Below are 11334 nucleotides of genomic sequence, written 5' to 3'. Positions count from 1 at the left end.
CATGATGAGGAATGAGAGGGTTATAATAAGAGGAGATGCATTGGTTGACAAGTGCCTTCTTCTCGTTGCCAGAGTATATAGCCTTTGCTGAAACATTACCTGATCACCCACACACACTCTCTCCCACCCACCCACCCACCCACACACCCACACACACCTCAATCAATATGGTCAAATCTGAGGATGAAGTCGTCTCCGATTTCAATGGTATGTCCCAACGTGTTGTGATCAATAGACCAGAGCGAAAAGAAGGAAGATGGAGCTGATCATGGTCACGATCACCTCTCTCTTCCAGAAATCGTCAACATGACAGCTGATGTGAGCCGAGCCAGTCATCGTACACCATTTGATGCACAGAATTGACCTCTGGGGAATCCTTCCAGGAGCTGGACACATTCCTCAAGACCGAAGGATCGGAGACTACCGGTTTCAAGAAAGATGATGGGTCTGGAGAATCTATCGGCCACGAGTCGGGAAGGAAGATCGTCGATATACTCAAGCGAAACCCTGACAAGGTGAGCTGATCAGCAGTCCCTTCGACTCGACATCGTGTTGCTCCTCCGCTGATTCTGCGAGTTCAGGACCCGAGCAAGTATACCCGAGAGGATGTAGAACACATGCGTCGAGTCGTTTCATATTGTAAACGACATCTGGCTCAGGAATCGAAACTGAAAGAGACCAAAGGTTCTGAAGAGCTCGAGAAGAGCAAGAGTACCAGGAGTCTCAAGAACTGGGTGAGTTGTTTTCATCCCTTAAACTGGGCACAGGCTTGACATTGGCAGTCGAAGAGGCATTGGCTGACAGTCTTCTTGGTTGTGGGTTCTTCCAGGGCCACGATCCTATGAAGACTCTGAACAAATCCGAACAGAAAGAAGCTGCCGAGAAGACAAAACCCGCTTCTAAAGGTAAACCAGCATCGAAGAAAGCTGCCGAGAAACCTAAATCTTCCGGTGAACCGATCAGCAAGAAGGAAGAGAAGCCCGCTAGCAAGGGGGCCAAGAAGGTAGAGCACGACAAGGAGGAGGAGAAGCCGGCTGAGAAACCCAAGAGTAAAGGAAAGCCGGCTAGTAAAGGCGCTGCAGCCTCGACCAAGGCTAAGAACGGCGAGGAGGCCGAGATTGGAGAGAAAAGAGAGGCTGAGGGAGAGAAACCCGCTCAAGCAGAGAAACCTGCGAGCAAGAAAGCGAAGTGAGCCGCGAAATTGGCATCTTTGATAAACGATTGCTGATGTGCCGATAGGACCGCTAAAGAGCCTACAGAAGGAACTAGGAAGCCGCCTAGTAGAGGTGTGAAGAAGGCTTAATGTCGAAATTACTGTAGGAGATGAATTCAGTTGTAAGAACGCCCAGACGTAGAGCTCATCAGACCTGGCCGCTGCGAAATGAGCAAATCTCCTCGCAATGGACACTGGGATTGAACATTACTGTATACATCTCATGCTTCTTCCCGAATCAGCTTACAAAGACAAGTAATCCCTCACTTCAGACTCTGTCAGCTTCCTGAACGTAGGAGGAAGTCGCTCTCCTGGCTTCTCTTGCATCTGCTCGGCAGTTGGAACCGTGACGACACCGAGCTCGATGGTTTGTTCGGTCATTTGACCCTCGAAGCCTTCTTTGAGAGTGAGAAGAGCGGTGTGTATGGCATCTTCGAGAGAAAGGTCGTCGTTGTATCTGAGAATGGCGTTTCAGCATTACACAAGTGAGTAAGGTTGCGAGCAAATTCCTGGCATAGAGAATACCACTTACCGCTTCTCCAAAAAGGTCTTCCCGTTCACCATGTTCTTCCCGATCGCGCTCGCCTTCCAAGCCCAGTATGAACCTGAAGGATCGATTTGCCATAATGATTGACCTCTGTGAGAGTCCCAGCCCGCGATCAAGAGGGAGATACCGTATGGTCTCACACCACTACACATAATGAGAAGACGTGTCAGCCAGATATATAATCAACATTTCCCTGAAACCTGACACACTTACCCAGATTGTGTAGCCTTCTGCACGACACCCGCAACCTCCTGGACCAACACCTTTGTCGGAGGATATTCTCCATAAACCTTCCAATAAGCTTGTGCGATCTTCCTCGCTTTGGCGACAAGGATACGGAAATCGGGTCCCATGCCGGAATAGACGAAACCGATATTGGGGCATATAGGTGCGACTTTTTCGAGCGCGGTAGTATCGAGGAGGAGGGAAGGGGCTTTCTTTTCGGTAGCGAGGACTATACCGTTTGTTGCTGAGTGACGGATGAATTAGTCAGTATAGATCTTTTTGAGATTGCTGAAGAGCATGCTGGATTCGAGAGCCAGCTACGAGCGCCCCGCCTATGAGAACAAGATGGATCTCTCACCCTTGATACCCAGTGAGGTGGTACCGCCAGCAACAGCAGCGAGAGCATGTTCGATCTGGACGAGCTTTCCGGAAGGGGAAAAGGTCGTGAGGGAGAAGCTACGTGGCCAGTCGGTCAGCTCAGGCTATTCGATAGGGTCTGCATCATTATGTTACAAGTGCAACGAGTGACACTCACGAGTATGCCCCACCGCTACCTGGTCCAGACATCGTAGAGGGTGATCAAGTGGAAAGAGGAGAGGGGGAAGATGGGGGTGCTGTCGGCTGTCGGCACTCTAGCACGTCGATTCGGGTGGCGATCGATTCAGTCTCAAGTTCTGATGCTAGCTAGGAAAGCTTGGAGATCGTGACAAGGGTCGAAGTAGAGAAAGGCAAGAGCAGAGCAAGGTATCTATCATTTGGGCCTCTGGACGACGACGAGAAGGTCGGAGAGTTGGACCTCGAAGCGCGTGTCGCATCGTCAGCGAGTCTGAATCGTTACGTAAATACATATCTCGTGGATGTAAACTTGTATGCTCCTCCAATATAGACGGGATTGAGCCCGGAACCTTCTGTGAGAGGGATCTGGCTTGTGAGAAGAATTAACCTGATCTGGTAACTTTAATTCCCGTTGGTAACTATCGAATATCAATCATTTATTATTAATTCATGAACAATTCTTGCTAATCATTCACTTGCAATGCTCCCTTCCGGGGCTGGGGCGGTGTGCCTTGATCTGGTAACTTTTGGTATACGAACGCGGCGAAATATAGAACAGCATGAAAATAAGCATCAAACAAACAGATATAGGTGGTATGGTGGTGGCTAGCTAGCTTCTTGTTGAGAAAGAAAGCCCACGATCCTTTCCCTTTGTCGTCTTCTGTCAAACATAGAGATCACTTGACTCCTACACTCTCCTTGTCACATACATCTTCCCCCATCTCCCATACCCCCATCGCATAAACCTCTTCAAACCACGTCAATACGTTGAGAATGTGAGTCTGCTCGTCACTCTCGAGTCTTTCAGTCAAGTTTACATGGAAAACGAGTGGCATGACGATCAACGCGCTGATGCTGTCGCCGGTCTTCCAGGTCTGTCAAACCCGTCATCGCCGTCGCTTTCTACTCGACCTATGGTCACATCGCCGCCCTCGCCGAGGAAGTCATCAAGGGTGTCGAGTCTACCGGCGCTATCGTCAAGCCTTACTTCATGTAAGTCACGTTGTTGGATGACTGTTCTGCGCGCCTGCTGCTGCGGAAGCTCCGAGCGGAAGACTTCGGTGAAGGAGTGTTGTGGCTGATCATGTGCTTTCCTGGCATTGTTTAGTCAGGAAACCCTTCCTGAAGAAGTCTTGACGAAGATGTACGCCGGCTCATCGCTCAACCCCAAATACCCTATTCTCACTCCTGACGCCCTCAAGGAGGCTGACGGTCTGATCCTGGGTGCCCCCACTCGGTAAGTCTGCCAGCCACGTCCGAGTCGAGATGAACGGAAAGGTGACTGAGGCCGAGCAGATATGGTCGACTCCCCGCTCAAGTGTCCGCTTTCTTCGATGCTACTGGTGGACTTTGGGCGACCGGTGCCTTGACCGGCAAGTTCGTGACCATGTTCACCTCTGCCGCTGGGCAACACAGTGGTCACGAGGTGCGTCAGATCTTGCTGAGATTTCCAGTAAATATACTGGCAGGCTGACTGGGCGACGATGATTAGAGCACTGCTTGGACAAGTTTGCCGATGTTTTTCCACCGTGCGTGTATCCTTTCGTTTGCTTTCGTGCCATCGCTGACGATATTACAGATGGCAGTACGTCGAGATCTTATCGCACCTTCTGTTTGATCATCACTGACATGAACTCTCGCGAACGAAGTGGCCTACGTTCCCATCGGTATGTTATTCTAACTGATACCATATTGATCAGCCACCCTTATATTGACGCCTTTGTCCTTGATTTCACCGCAGTGCACCCAATAACCGGTGCCATAAAGGAGATCCAGGGTGGTTCTCCCTACGGAGCTTCCACTGTCGCAGGTAGCGATGGTAGTAGACAGCCTCTTCCTCAAGATCTGGAGTTGGCTCAGTACCAGGGCAAGGTGAATCCTGTCTGAACTCGAAGACTAGCATCGCCGACCGAACTGATCATTGTCTTCGAACTCAGTACTTTGCCGACTTTGTCACTACCTTCGTAAAGGGCAAGCACGCGTAAGTTGAACGATACATCTCGAGCCTTCACGCCCGCCTGCTCAGCGACATGTTTCCCCGACGCATCCCTTCTGAACATCGACCAACTTTCTTTCACCGAAAGAGATGAGCCGTTGCTGACGCACATCTGTCAACTTTTGGCCGGTCCTCCTTACAGTCAGACAGCCAAGCTTGAGACTTCTACTGCTGCTCTCGCTCTCGGCGAGCCTTTCGTCGCTGGTCAAGCCGCGGAGAAGGAGACATCGACTACCGCCCAGCCTGCGACCGATGGTCACGCAGCAGCCAAGGACTCTGCTCCCGCATCCGCTGTCAAGCCTACCGAGAACACCACTGCTACTGCGGCTGCTGCTCAGAGCGCTGCTACCACTCAACCGTCTTCAACTACCGCCACTAGCACTCCCGCTGAGAAGCCCACTCCTGCTGCTCCCGCAGCTGCCCCCAAGAAGAAGAAGGGCGGGTTGTTTGCCTCTTGTTGCGGTGGAAATGGTATTGATGATTAGAAGCGGGGAAGCGGGGTTACGGATAAAAAGCGGTAGGGGAACTTTGCCATAGACATATAATGGTTAGATGCCAGAGGTGTTCATCAGTGGTAGACATTATCTATGCATCTAGTGGGGTTTCGAGCAGGACTCTGCGGAGACATGTTCTCAGAAAGATGAAACAGGAGATGACGAATCGCCACAGTGTAAAACATTCAAACGTAACGTAACCGATTTTGATCTCGTTGTCATGTCAGTCAGCAATAACAGTTGAATTGAGTCCTAGACGACTTTCGACCCCATCTTAGCATCACTCGATTCCGTTCACTCTTTGGAATCTCTTTAGGAGTAACGTCGCACATCCCCATATCCAAAAGGATATCACATTCCACCCCATGCGATACGCGGTGCTTGTCACCGGTCCAGCCGGAGCAGGAAAGTCGACCTTCTGCGCTGGCCTCATCACCCACGCGCAGACTATCGGCAGAAGAGTACATCTGGTGAACCTGGATCCGGCAGCGGACAAGTTTGAGTATGAGCCCGCGATCGATATTAGGGATCTGATCAATCTGGAGGATGTGATGGAGGAGTTGGAATTTGGACCGAATGGGGGGTTGATCTATTGTTTCGAGTGAGTGCGACAGCAAGCGGCGAGCGAGCGAGCGGGGCGTCAGCGAGCCCCGAGATGGATGGAGACCTGTGAGCTGTAGGAGAGTATTGCCTATGACGAATGAAGTTCGCGATTCCGCATTTTCGAGAGCAGGTGTTCTCGTTGTGGTCCCTTGACTGCTGGGAGCACTGGCGGACGGTATAGCGACAGGAGCTCACGAAATCTCATACGCTAACACATCTCAACCTGTGCACCCAGATACCTACTTAACAATCTCGATTGGCTAGAAGACGAACTCGGCTCATACGAAGACGATTACCTCATCATCGATTGTCCAGGTCAAATCGAGCTCTACACCCATATTCCCCTCTTACCCCGACTCGCCTCGTATCTCTCCACGAACCTGAATTTCCGCACTTCGGCAGTGTACCTGATCGACTCACAGTTCATGCAGGATAAAAGCAAGTTCTTCGCGGGGGTGATGAGTGCCATGAGCTGTATGCTGAGTCTGGGGATAAGCATGTTGTGTCTGATGAGTAAGATGGATTTGGTGAAAGATAAGAAAGGGAGGACGAAGAGGGAGGTGGGAAGGTGAGTTAGGGCGGATACCAAGTCCAAATGGAAGCTATCAGTTGGATCTTGTTGGAGAAAAGATATGATGACACTGTATGTGGAGTTCAGTACGGCACGCTGACGACTTGCACCCATCCTACCAGATACCTCGACCCAGATCCAGCACTTATCTTGGACGACGTCAACACATCCACCAATCCCAAATTCCACAACTTGAACAAGGCCGTCGTCTCGCTGATAGAAGATCAAAATATTGTGTCCTTCTTACCGCTAGATGTGACGAATGAGGATTCCGTCAATACCGTATTGAGTCATATTGACAACATGATGCAATACGGAGAGGACGAGGAGCCAAAGGTGCGTGATTGGAACTCTCAGAAGGACTACGATTTATGTGTAGCTGATGAATGTGACGCCTTGATGATAGGTACCGAAAGATATGGACGATGGTGCGTCGAGTTCTGAGCAAAGGACCTGGTTTTCAAGCTGACTAGTCCGTCTACAGGTGATTTCGCGGACGATTGATCTAGCATGCATCTGTATTACGATCTTGGCTATGAGACACGTCGTACAACATTACGCATGGTCACCTGCTTCCTCAAGAAAACATGTGAATCCCGTCAAATCAAGCTGACAAGCTAATTCCCTCACATGCTGCGCGACTCTCTCCACTCGATTGACTCGTCCTCTCTCCTCGAACACAATCCGTATCATAGCTGCGATTTGCTTATCTCTTCGAGGATCCTCTTATATTCCTCGGCCACTTTATCCCAATCAAACCCACCGTCCAGCTCCACCGCGAAACCCATGGAAGTGTTGACATTCCTTGTGGCGCGGAGCAGAGCGAATTTGTGTTGTTTAGGTAAAGAGCAGAAGTAATCGTAAGGGACGGCAGAGAGGTCGAGCGATGGAGCTGGGAAGATACCATCTTTGACAATGTTGAATTGGGGAGATCGTGCGGTCTTGGCATTGTCAGTCAGCCAGTTGTGTCCATCTTTGAGATGGTTGACAGACGCTCGTTCGACTCACCGAGTTGTCTATACTGATGTGTCCACTGCCAGTACCAGCACCACCTCTCCAAGTCCAATCGTTTGATCTTCTCACACTCTCCTCACACAAGCCCTCGCATCCAATTTGACATCCGACCAAGAAGCCCTTTGAAGCACTGATCCTTCCCTCCTGGACCCACCTGGTCGCCCATCGTCCGAAATCGTCATAGAGGGATTTGGCACATTCGTACGAGTTGAGGAAGACAAGGAGTGTCTCGTAGATGCAGAATGAGGCGGGGGAAGGAGGAGTGGGTAGTGGGTGTGAGTAGAGGAGGTGGAGGAAGAGGGAGACGGTGGTGGATGATTCGTGCGATTTGGTGAGGGAGAGAGAGGGAGGTTCGGACTGGGATGCAGAGCTAGAAGTCGATGAGGAGGTCGAAGTTGGGCTGGAAGAAGTTGATATTGGACTGGAAGTTGAATTGGGACCGTGACTTGTATTCGAGCTGGAGCCGGAGCTGGAGTTGGTATCGAAGACGTCGATATCGCCAACGTCGAACGACATCGTCATGGTCATGGTCACCAGGTTTTCCAGCACCGGACTGTGGTATCATTCCGATACGAAAGAACAGGGTAGTTAGATCAGCAATCGATGCCTTCCGGGTTGCGGGTTGAGCGAGTCACTCCAGAGATGCTACACCACGAGTGAGTGATCGATCTTCATCTTCAAACCCGACCCCTGATGCCTTTTACTGACTTTACATCGCCATTCCACTTCGGGGCCTCCGATTTGTGCCCATGTACAGTACAGAACAGTACAGTACACACTTTACCGATCGAAGGAAGATGCTCACCTAGCTTTGGCGAGCTTCGAGCTATCAACCCGAAACCTTAACCCATCGTTCGAGACCAAGATCAGATCCGCCCTCTCGTCCTGGAATCTTCCATTCAGCGGGGTGACGATCTCTTCAGCAACAGTGGCGAGTCTTCTGATTGCGCCCCGTTCGTCATCATTGTCGAGGTCCAGGAAATGGGTTTGCGAGAGTGGGGAAGGTCCGAGTATCCCAAAGTGAGACGAGTGACGATGATGGCGGTGTGGATGTGGATGTGGATGTGGGGGTGAAACGATCCTCATTGTGGAGGATCCCCGGTTCGATCGATCTGTCTTCCCGGTAACTTAGCTTACTCGTTGACGGACAACGGACAACGGTTGATAGTATGGCAAGTCGAAGTGCAGTGCAGGCGGGGTCGTAGACGATGTCCGGTCCTTCTTGTAGTGTACTGTAAATTAGTAACGATAGGTCAAGATGACCTCAAAGCAAGAACCAAGTTCACTGATTCACTGATTGCTCATACATGCACTAAATTCATGTACATCCTTCCCATCCTTGATCATTACAGCTTTGACGCTCGTGCAAAGTGAAAACAAAAAAACGCCTTGAGCAATGTGTCCACCCTAAATCAACTGTGATCCGGAGCGATCGGGATGTGAGTGAATGAATGATCCCCAGTGTGTGCACGGAAGACGACAGCGTCGATACACACCCGAGCACACGGACATGACACTAACCCATGTGATCTTGAGCACCTCGCGACCCCGACACTGACAACTCGGGGATATATGCATGTCTATCGGAACCAAGAGGAGCCCAGCCCTCACCAGATTGTACTTCCGGAGATCTTTTCGCGTTAGGATGAAACGCCCCAGAAATCCGTTTCAACCGGGCATGGCGTCCATGATACGGGAAACGTGCATCTTCCGATCCTACAAACGATGCTATTCGCCCTCTGGTACATACACGTTGTACCTCCCTGCCACCTCCCACGGTCTTCGAAAATGACCCTCTGCATCGAATTCTCCACCTCCCGCATATTCGTGACCCTCTTCCACATCCATGATCATGGTCGGTCCACCCCACCCGCCCGATCTCACTTCCCATCCTTCACTTCCTCGTCTCACCCTCGGCGCCGGTGACCGTGCATGTTGCGGTGGATGCTCTTCGTCACCATCATCGTAATCTGACAGATACGGTTCAGGTGAAGAGGATCTGGATCCAGATCCTATCGATCCGTAATCCCTCTCTTCGCCAGAAGAATAATCGCCTTCCTCGCCGCGAGGCGCACTCCCACTGGCACTTGCGCTCCCTTGCCTTGACCGTATGGCCGAGTTGGACGGTCGCAAGTTCGGGTTGAATCCCTCGTTGCCATACACGAAAGGAGAGACGTTGGCAGGAGGAGGACCAGGGTTAGGGAGTCGAGAAGGATCTTGCGGTGGCCAGCTATACTGAGCATGCAAGTCTACATCGATGGAATTTGGACAGGTCAGCAAAAGCACCTGCGGAAAGAGTTGGTCAATCAACTGCTTATACCAGAGCAGTGTTGCACCGACTCACATATACTCTCTTCACACCATACTTTCCTCCTCTCTTGCGCCACTACCACTTCGCCCGTTACGAACTCTCTCTTCGCCCGCCCAGGCTCCTGCGCGTCCATTGCTCCCACTTCCGCTCCCACGGGCTGTACCATATCCATCCGGTGGAGCTTCCAGGTCTCTCCTAGGCGCCACGATCCCTGCCCATTCCACTGAAGCTGACTCACCACCTGCGTCTGGATTCACGGGGAATGAGAGACCGTCGCCTCGCATCTTCTGGGGCCAGAGCCACAGTAGTGGATTGGGACCGAGCACAGATTTGATATTCTTGATAAAGCCGATGTTCTAGGTCAGTGTACCATGAGCACCGGCCATAAACAGACATGGCATCCAGCTCACATAAGGGTATTTGATCTCCTTGATCTTCCCTCTCCTGACCAACGTCGCGACCTTGTCCTTCTCCCACCCTTCGATGGTTGTACTGTTCCCACAAGCGAGGTAGATGTGGTATACCGAGAACATGCCTACGCACAGCCAGACAGGTACACATGCAGCAAAGTTGAAGATGAGGAAAAGCATGTCCGAGAGCGACGGCTCTTGCTACGAAGGTTGTCAATATGCAATGCGAGAAGTAAGCACTGCAGATCATAGACCTACCTGGTAGCTTCGAGCAATCGACGTCACTCGTCCTGCCATCATGAGCAGATGATAAGAGGTAGCGATGTCCACCCAGACTAGAAAACGGATGAAATGGCCTTGGTTGGAAAACCCGACGCAATTGGCGATCCATGGGCAGTGATCTATGCATTAAGCATCAGCGCTCATGTGTTGCTCTTCCGGACGACATCACCTTTCCCCACTCACGATCAAGCTGAGAGGAAGAAGAAAATGTCAATGATACCGTCAGTATTGCAACCTTCGACGCAAAACGGGCGATGGTGGTGGTCAGACGCACTTTCAACTGCAGCAGTAACGATCAGCTGCCGCCCACTCAGCCACGAGAGCCATACCTGACTCACCACACAAGTCTTACACTGTCTACAATGGTGTGCTACCCGTCCTCATCATCAGCCATTCTGCCTTTCATGGTCTCCTGGCCCTGGCATCGATTAAGAATTCACCTCTTGGAGGCTTATAGTGTTCGCAGGTCTTACAATACCTGGGCGCATGGTTCCCCTTCTTCACCTCCATTCCTTCTCCCCCACTCATATTCGGGCGCTGAGGAAGCATAAAGGTTCGTCAGCTCAGTGAACCCTATGCGTCGACGGACAACTTAGCAGACTTACCCATCCGTGAGGGACACCGCCTGGAGGAGTAGTGACGCATAATCTATAGTTCCAAAAGACCATGAACACCAAACAGCTACCATAAAATACAGGATCATGATCAGCTTACTGCGAAGGAATAGTTCGTTGCGAAAGCGAAAGCTCAACTCACTTGAATGGGAATAGTAGTCTTAGCAGATCGACAGAGATCGTCGAACCGTACCATGGCCAAATGACGAAGATCTGAGAGGAGAACGAGATGAATGAGATGAGGCAGACCGTTCCCCCGACCCTATATCGAGCGATTGCACTATCAGCTCTCGTTCGCTCAGACGTGCGTCAAAAGGTATGAAGAGCAAAGGAACCGGGAGGAGAGACAGCCAAAAGTGCGCATCGACCACCTGGATGTGACGACGGGCTACAGGAGGATGGTGTCACGCCGACCCCAAGAGGAGGAAGCCGACATACCATACTCGTCCCCAATCTCGAGCCATGTCGACTTGAGTACTGTCTCCGGGGACCTAGTCGA

General features: G+C 51.2%; 6 protein-coding genes across 6 annotated transcripts; 3 read left to right on the top strand and 3 right to left on the bottom strand.

Annotated features, from left to right (window-relative positions):
* Nucleotides 1-167: 167 nt before the first annotated feature.
* IAR55_000166 (uncharacterized protein) lies at nucleotides 168-1303 on the top strand (the record flags this gene model as incomplete). Its single annotated transcript, XM_066943303.1, has 6 exons — nucleotides 168-207; nucleotides 296-318; nucleotides 384-515; nucleotides 582-734; nucleotides 830-1188; nucleotides 1240-1303. The coding sequence occupies 6 exons, from the start codon at nucleotides 168-170 to the stop codon at nucleotides 1301-1303; spliced, it is 771 nt and encodes a 256-aa protein (XP_066805845.1).
* Nucleotides 1304-1456: 153 nt separating this feature from the next.
* IAR55_000165 (uncharacterized protein) lies at nucleotides 1457-2552 on the bottom strand (the record flags this gene model as incomplete). The annotated part of the gene is made up of 5 exons (XM_066943302.1): nucleotides 1457-1670; nucleotides 1746-1904; nucleotides 1974-2229; nucleotides 2344-2441; nucleotides 2521-2552. 5 exons carry the CDS (start codon nucleotides 2550-2552, stop codon nucleotides 1457-1459), a joined length of 759 nt encoding a protein of 252 aa, XP_066805844.1.
* Nucleotides 2553-3021: 469 nt separating this feature from the next.
* IAR55_000164 (NAD(P)H:quinone oxidoreductase, type IV) lies at nucleotides 3022-5021 on the top strand (the record flags this gene model as incomplete). Its single annotated transcript, XM_066943301.1, has 10 exons — nucleotides 3022-3047; nucleotides 3414-3533; nucleotides 3649-3777; nucleotides 3837-3966; nucleotides 4033-4069; nucleotides 4120-4125; nucleotides 4190-4207; nucleotides 4282-4412; nucleotides 4478-4521; nucleotides 4679-5021. 10 exons carry the CDS (start codon nucleotides 3022-3024, stop codon nucleotides 5019-5021), a joined length of 984 nt encoding a protein of 327 aa, XP_066805843.1.
* A 374-nt stretch (nucleotides 5022-5395) lies between these two features.
* On the top strand, nucleotides 5396-6708 carry IAR55_000163 (uncharacterized protein; the record flags this gene model as incomplete). Its single annotated transcript, XM_066943300.1, has 5 exons — nucleotides 5396-5631; nucleotides 5869-6201; nucleotides 6327-6540; nucleotides 6611-6632; nucleotides 6689-6708. 5 exons carry the CDS (start codon nucleotides 5396-5398, stop codon nucleotides 6706-6708), a joined length of 825 nt encoding a protein of 274 aa, XP_066805842.1.
* A 185-nt stretch (nucleotides 6709-6893) lies between these two features.
* On the bottom strand, nucleotides 6894-8304 carry IAR55_000162 (uncharacterized protein; the record flags this gene model as incomplete). The annotated part of the gene is made up of 3 exons (XM_066943299.1): nucleotides 6894-7145; nucleotides 7213-7771; nucleotides 8024-8304. The coding sequence occupies 3 exons, from the start codon at nucleotides 8302-8304 to the stop codon at nucleotides 6894-6896; spliced, it is 1092 nt and encodes a 363-aa protein (XP_066805841.1).
* A 642-nt stretch (nucleotides 8305-8946) lies between these two features.
* IAR55_000161 (uncharacterized protein) lies at nucleotides 8947-11299 on the bottom strand (the record flags this gene model as incomplete). Its single annotated transcript, XM_066943298.1, has 10 exons — nucleotides 8947-9467; nucleotides 9768-9885; nucleotides 9940-10140; nucleotides 10198-10340; nucleotides 10405-10501; nucleotides 10560-10591; nucleotides 10662-10758; nucleotides 10827-10902; nucleotides 10978-11097; nucleotides 11274-11299. 10 exons carry the CDS (start codon nucleotides 11297-11299, stop codon nucleotides 8947-8949), a joined length of 1431 nt encoding a protein of 476 aa, XP_066805840.1.
* Between the last annotated feature and the right edge of the window lie 35 nt (nucleotides 11300-11334).

This window comes from Kwoniella newhampshirensis, chromosome 1 (genome assembly GCF_039105145.1).
Source record: "Kwoniella newhampshirensis strain CBS 13917 chromosome 1, whole genome shotgun sequence".
NCBI classification, from domain to species: Eukaryota; Fungi; Basidiomycota; class Tremellomycetes; order Tremellales; family Cryptococcaceae; genus Kwoniella; species Kwoniella newhampshirensis.
Note: the sequence above shows the minus strand (reverse complement) of the source record. Positions and strands in the feature narration are given on the sequence as shown.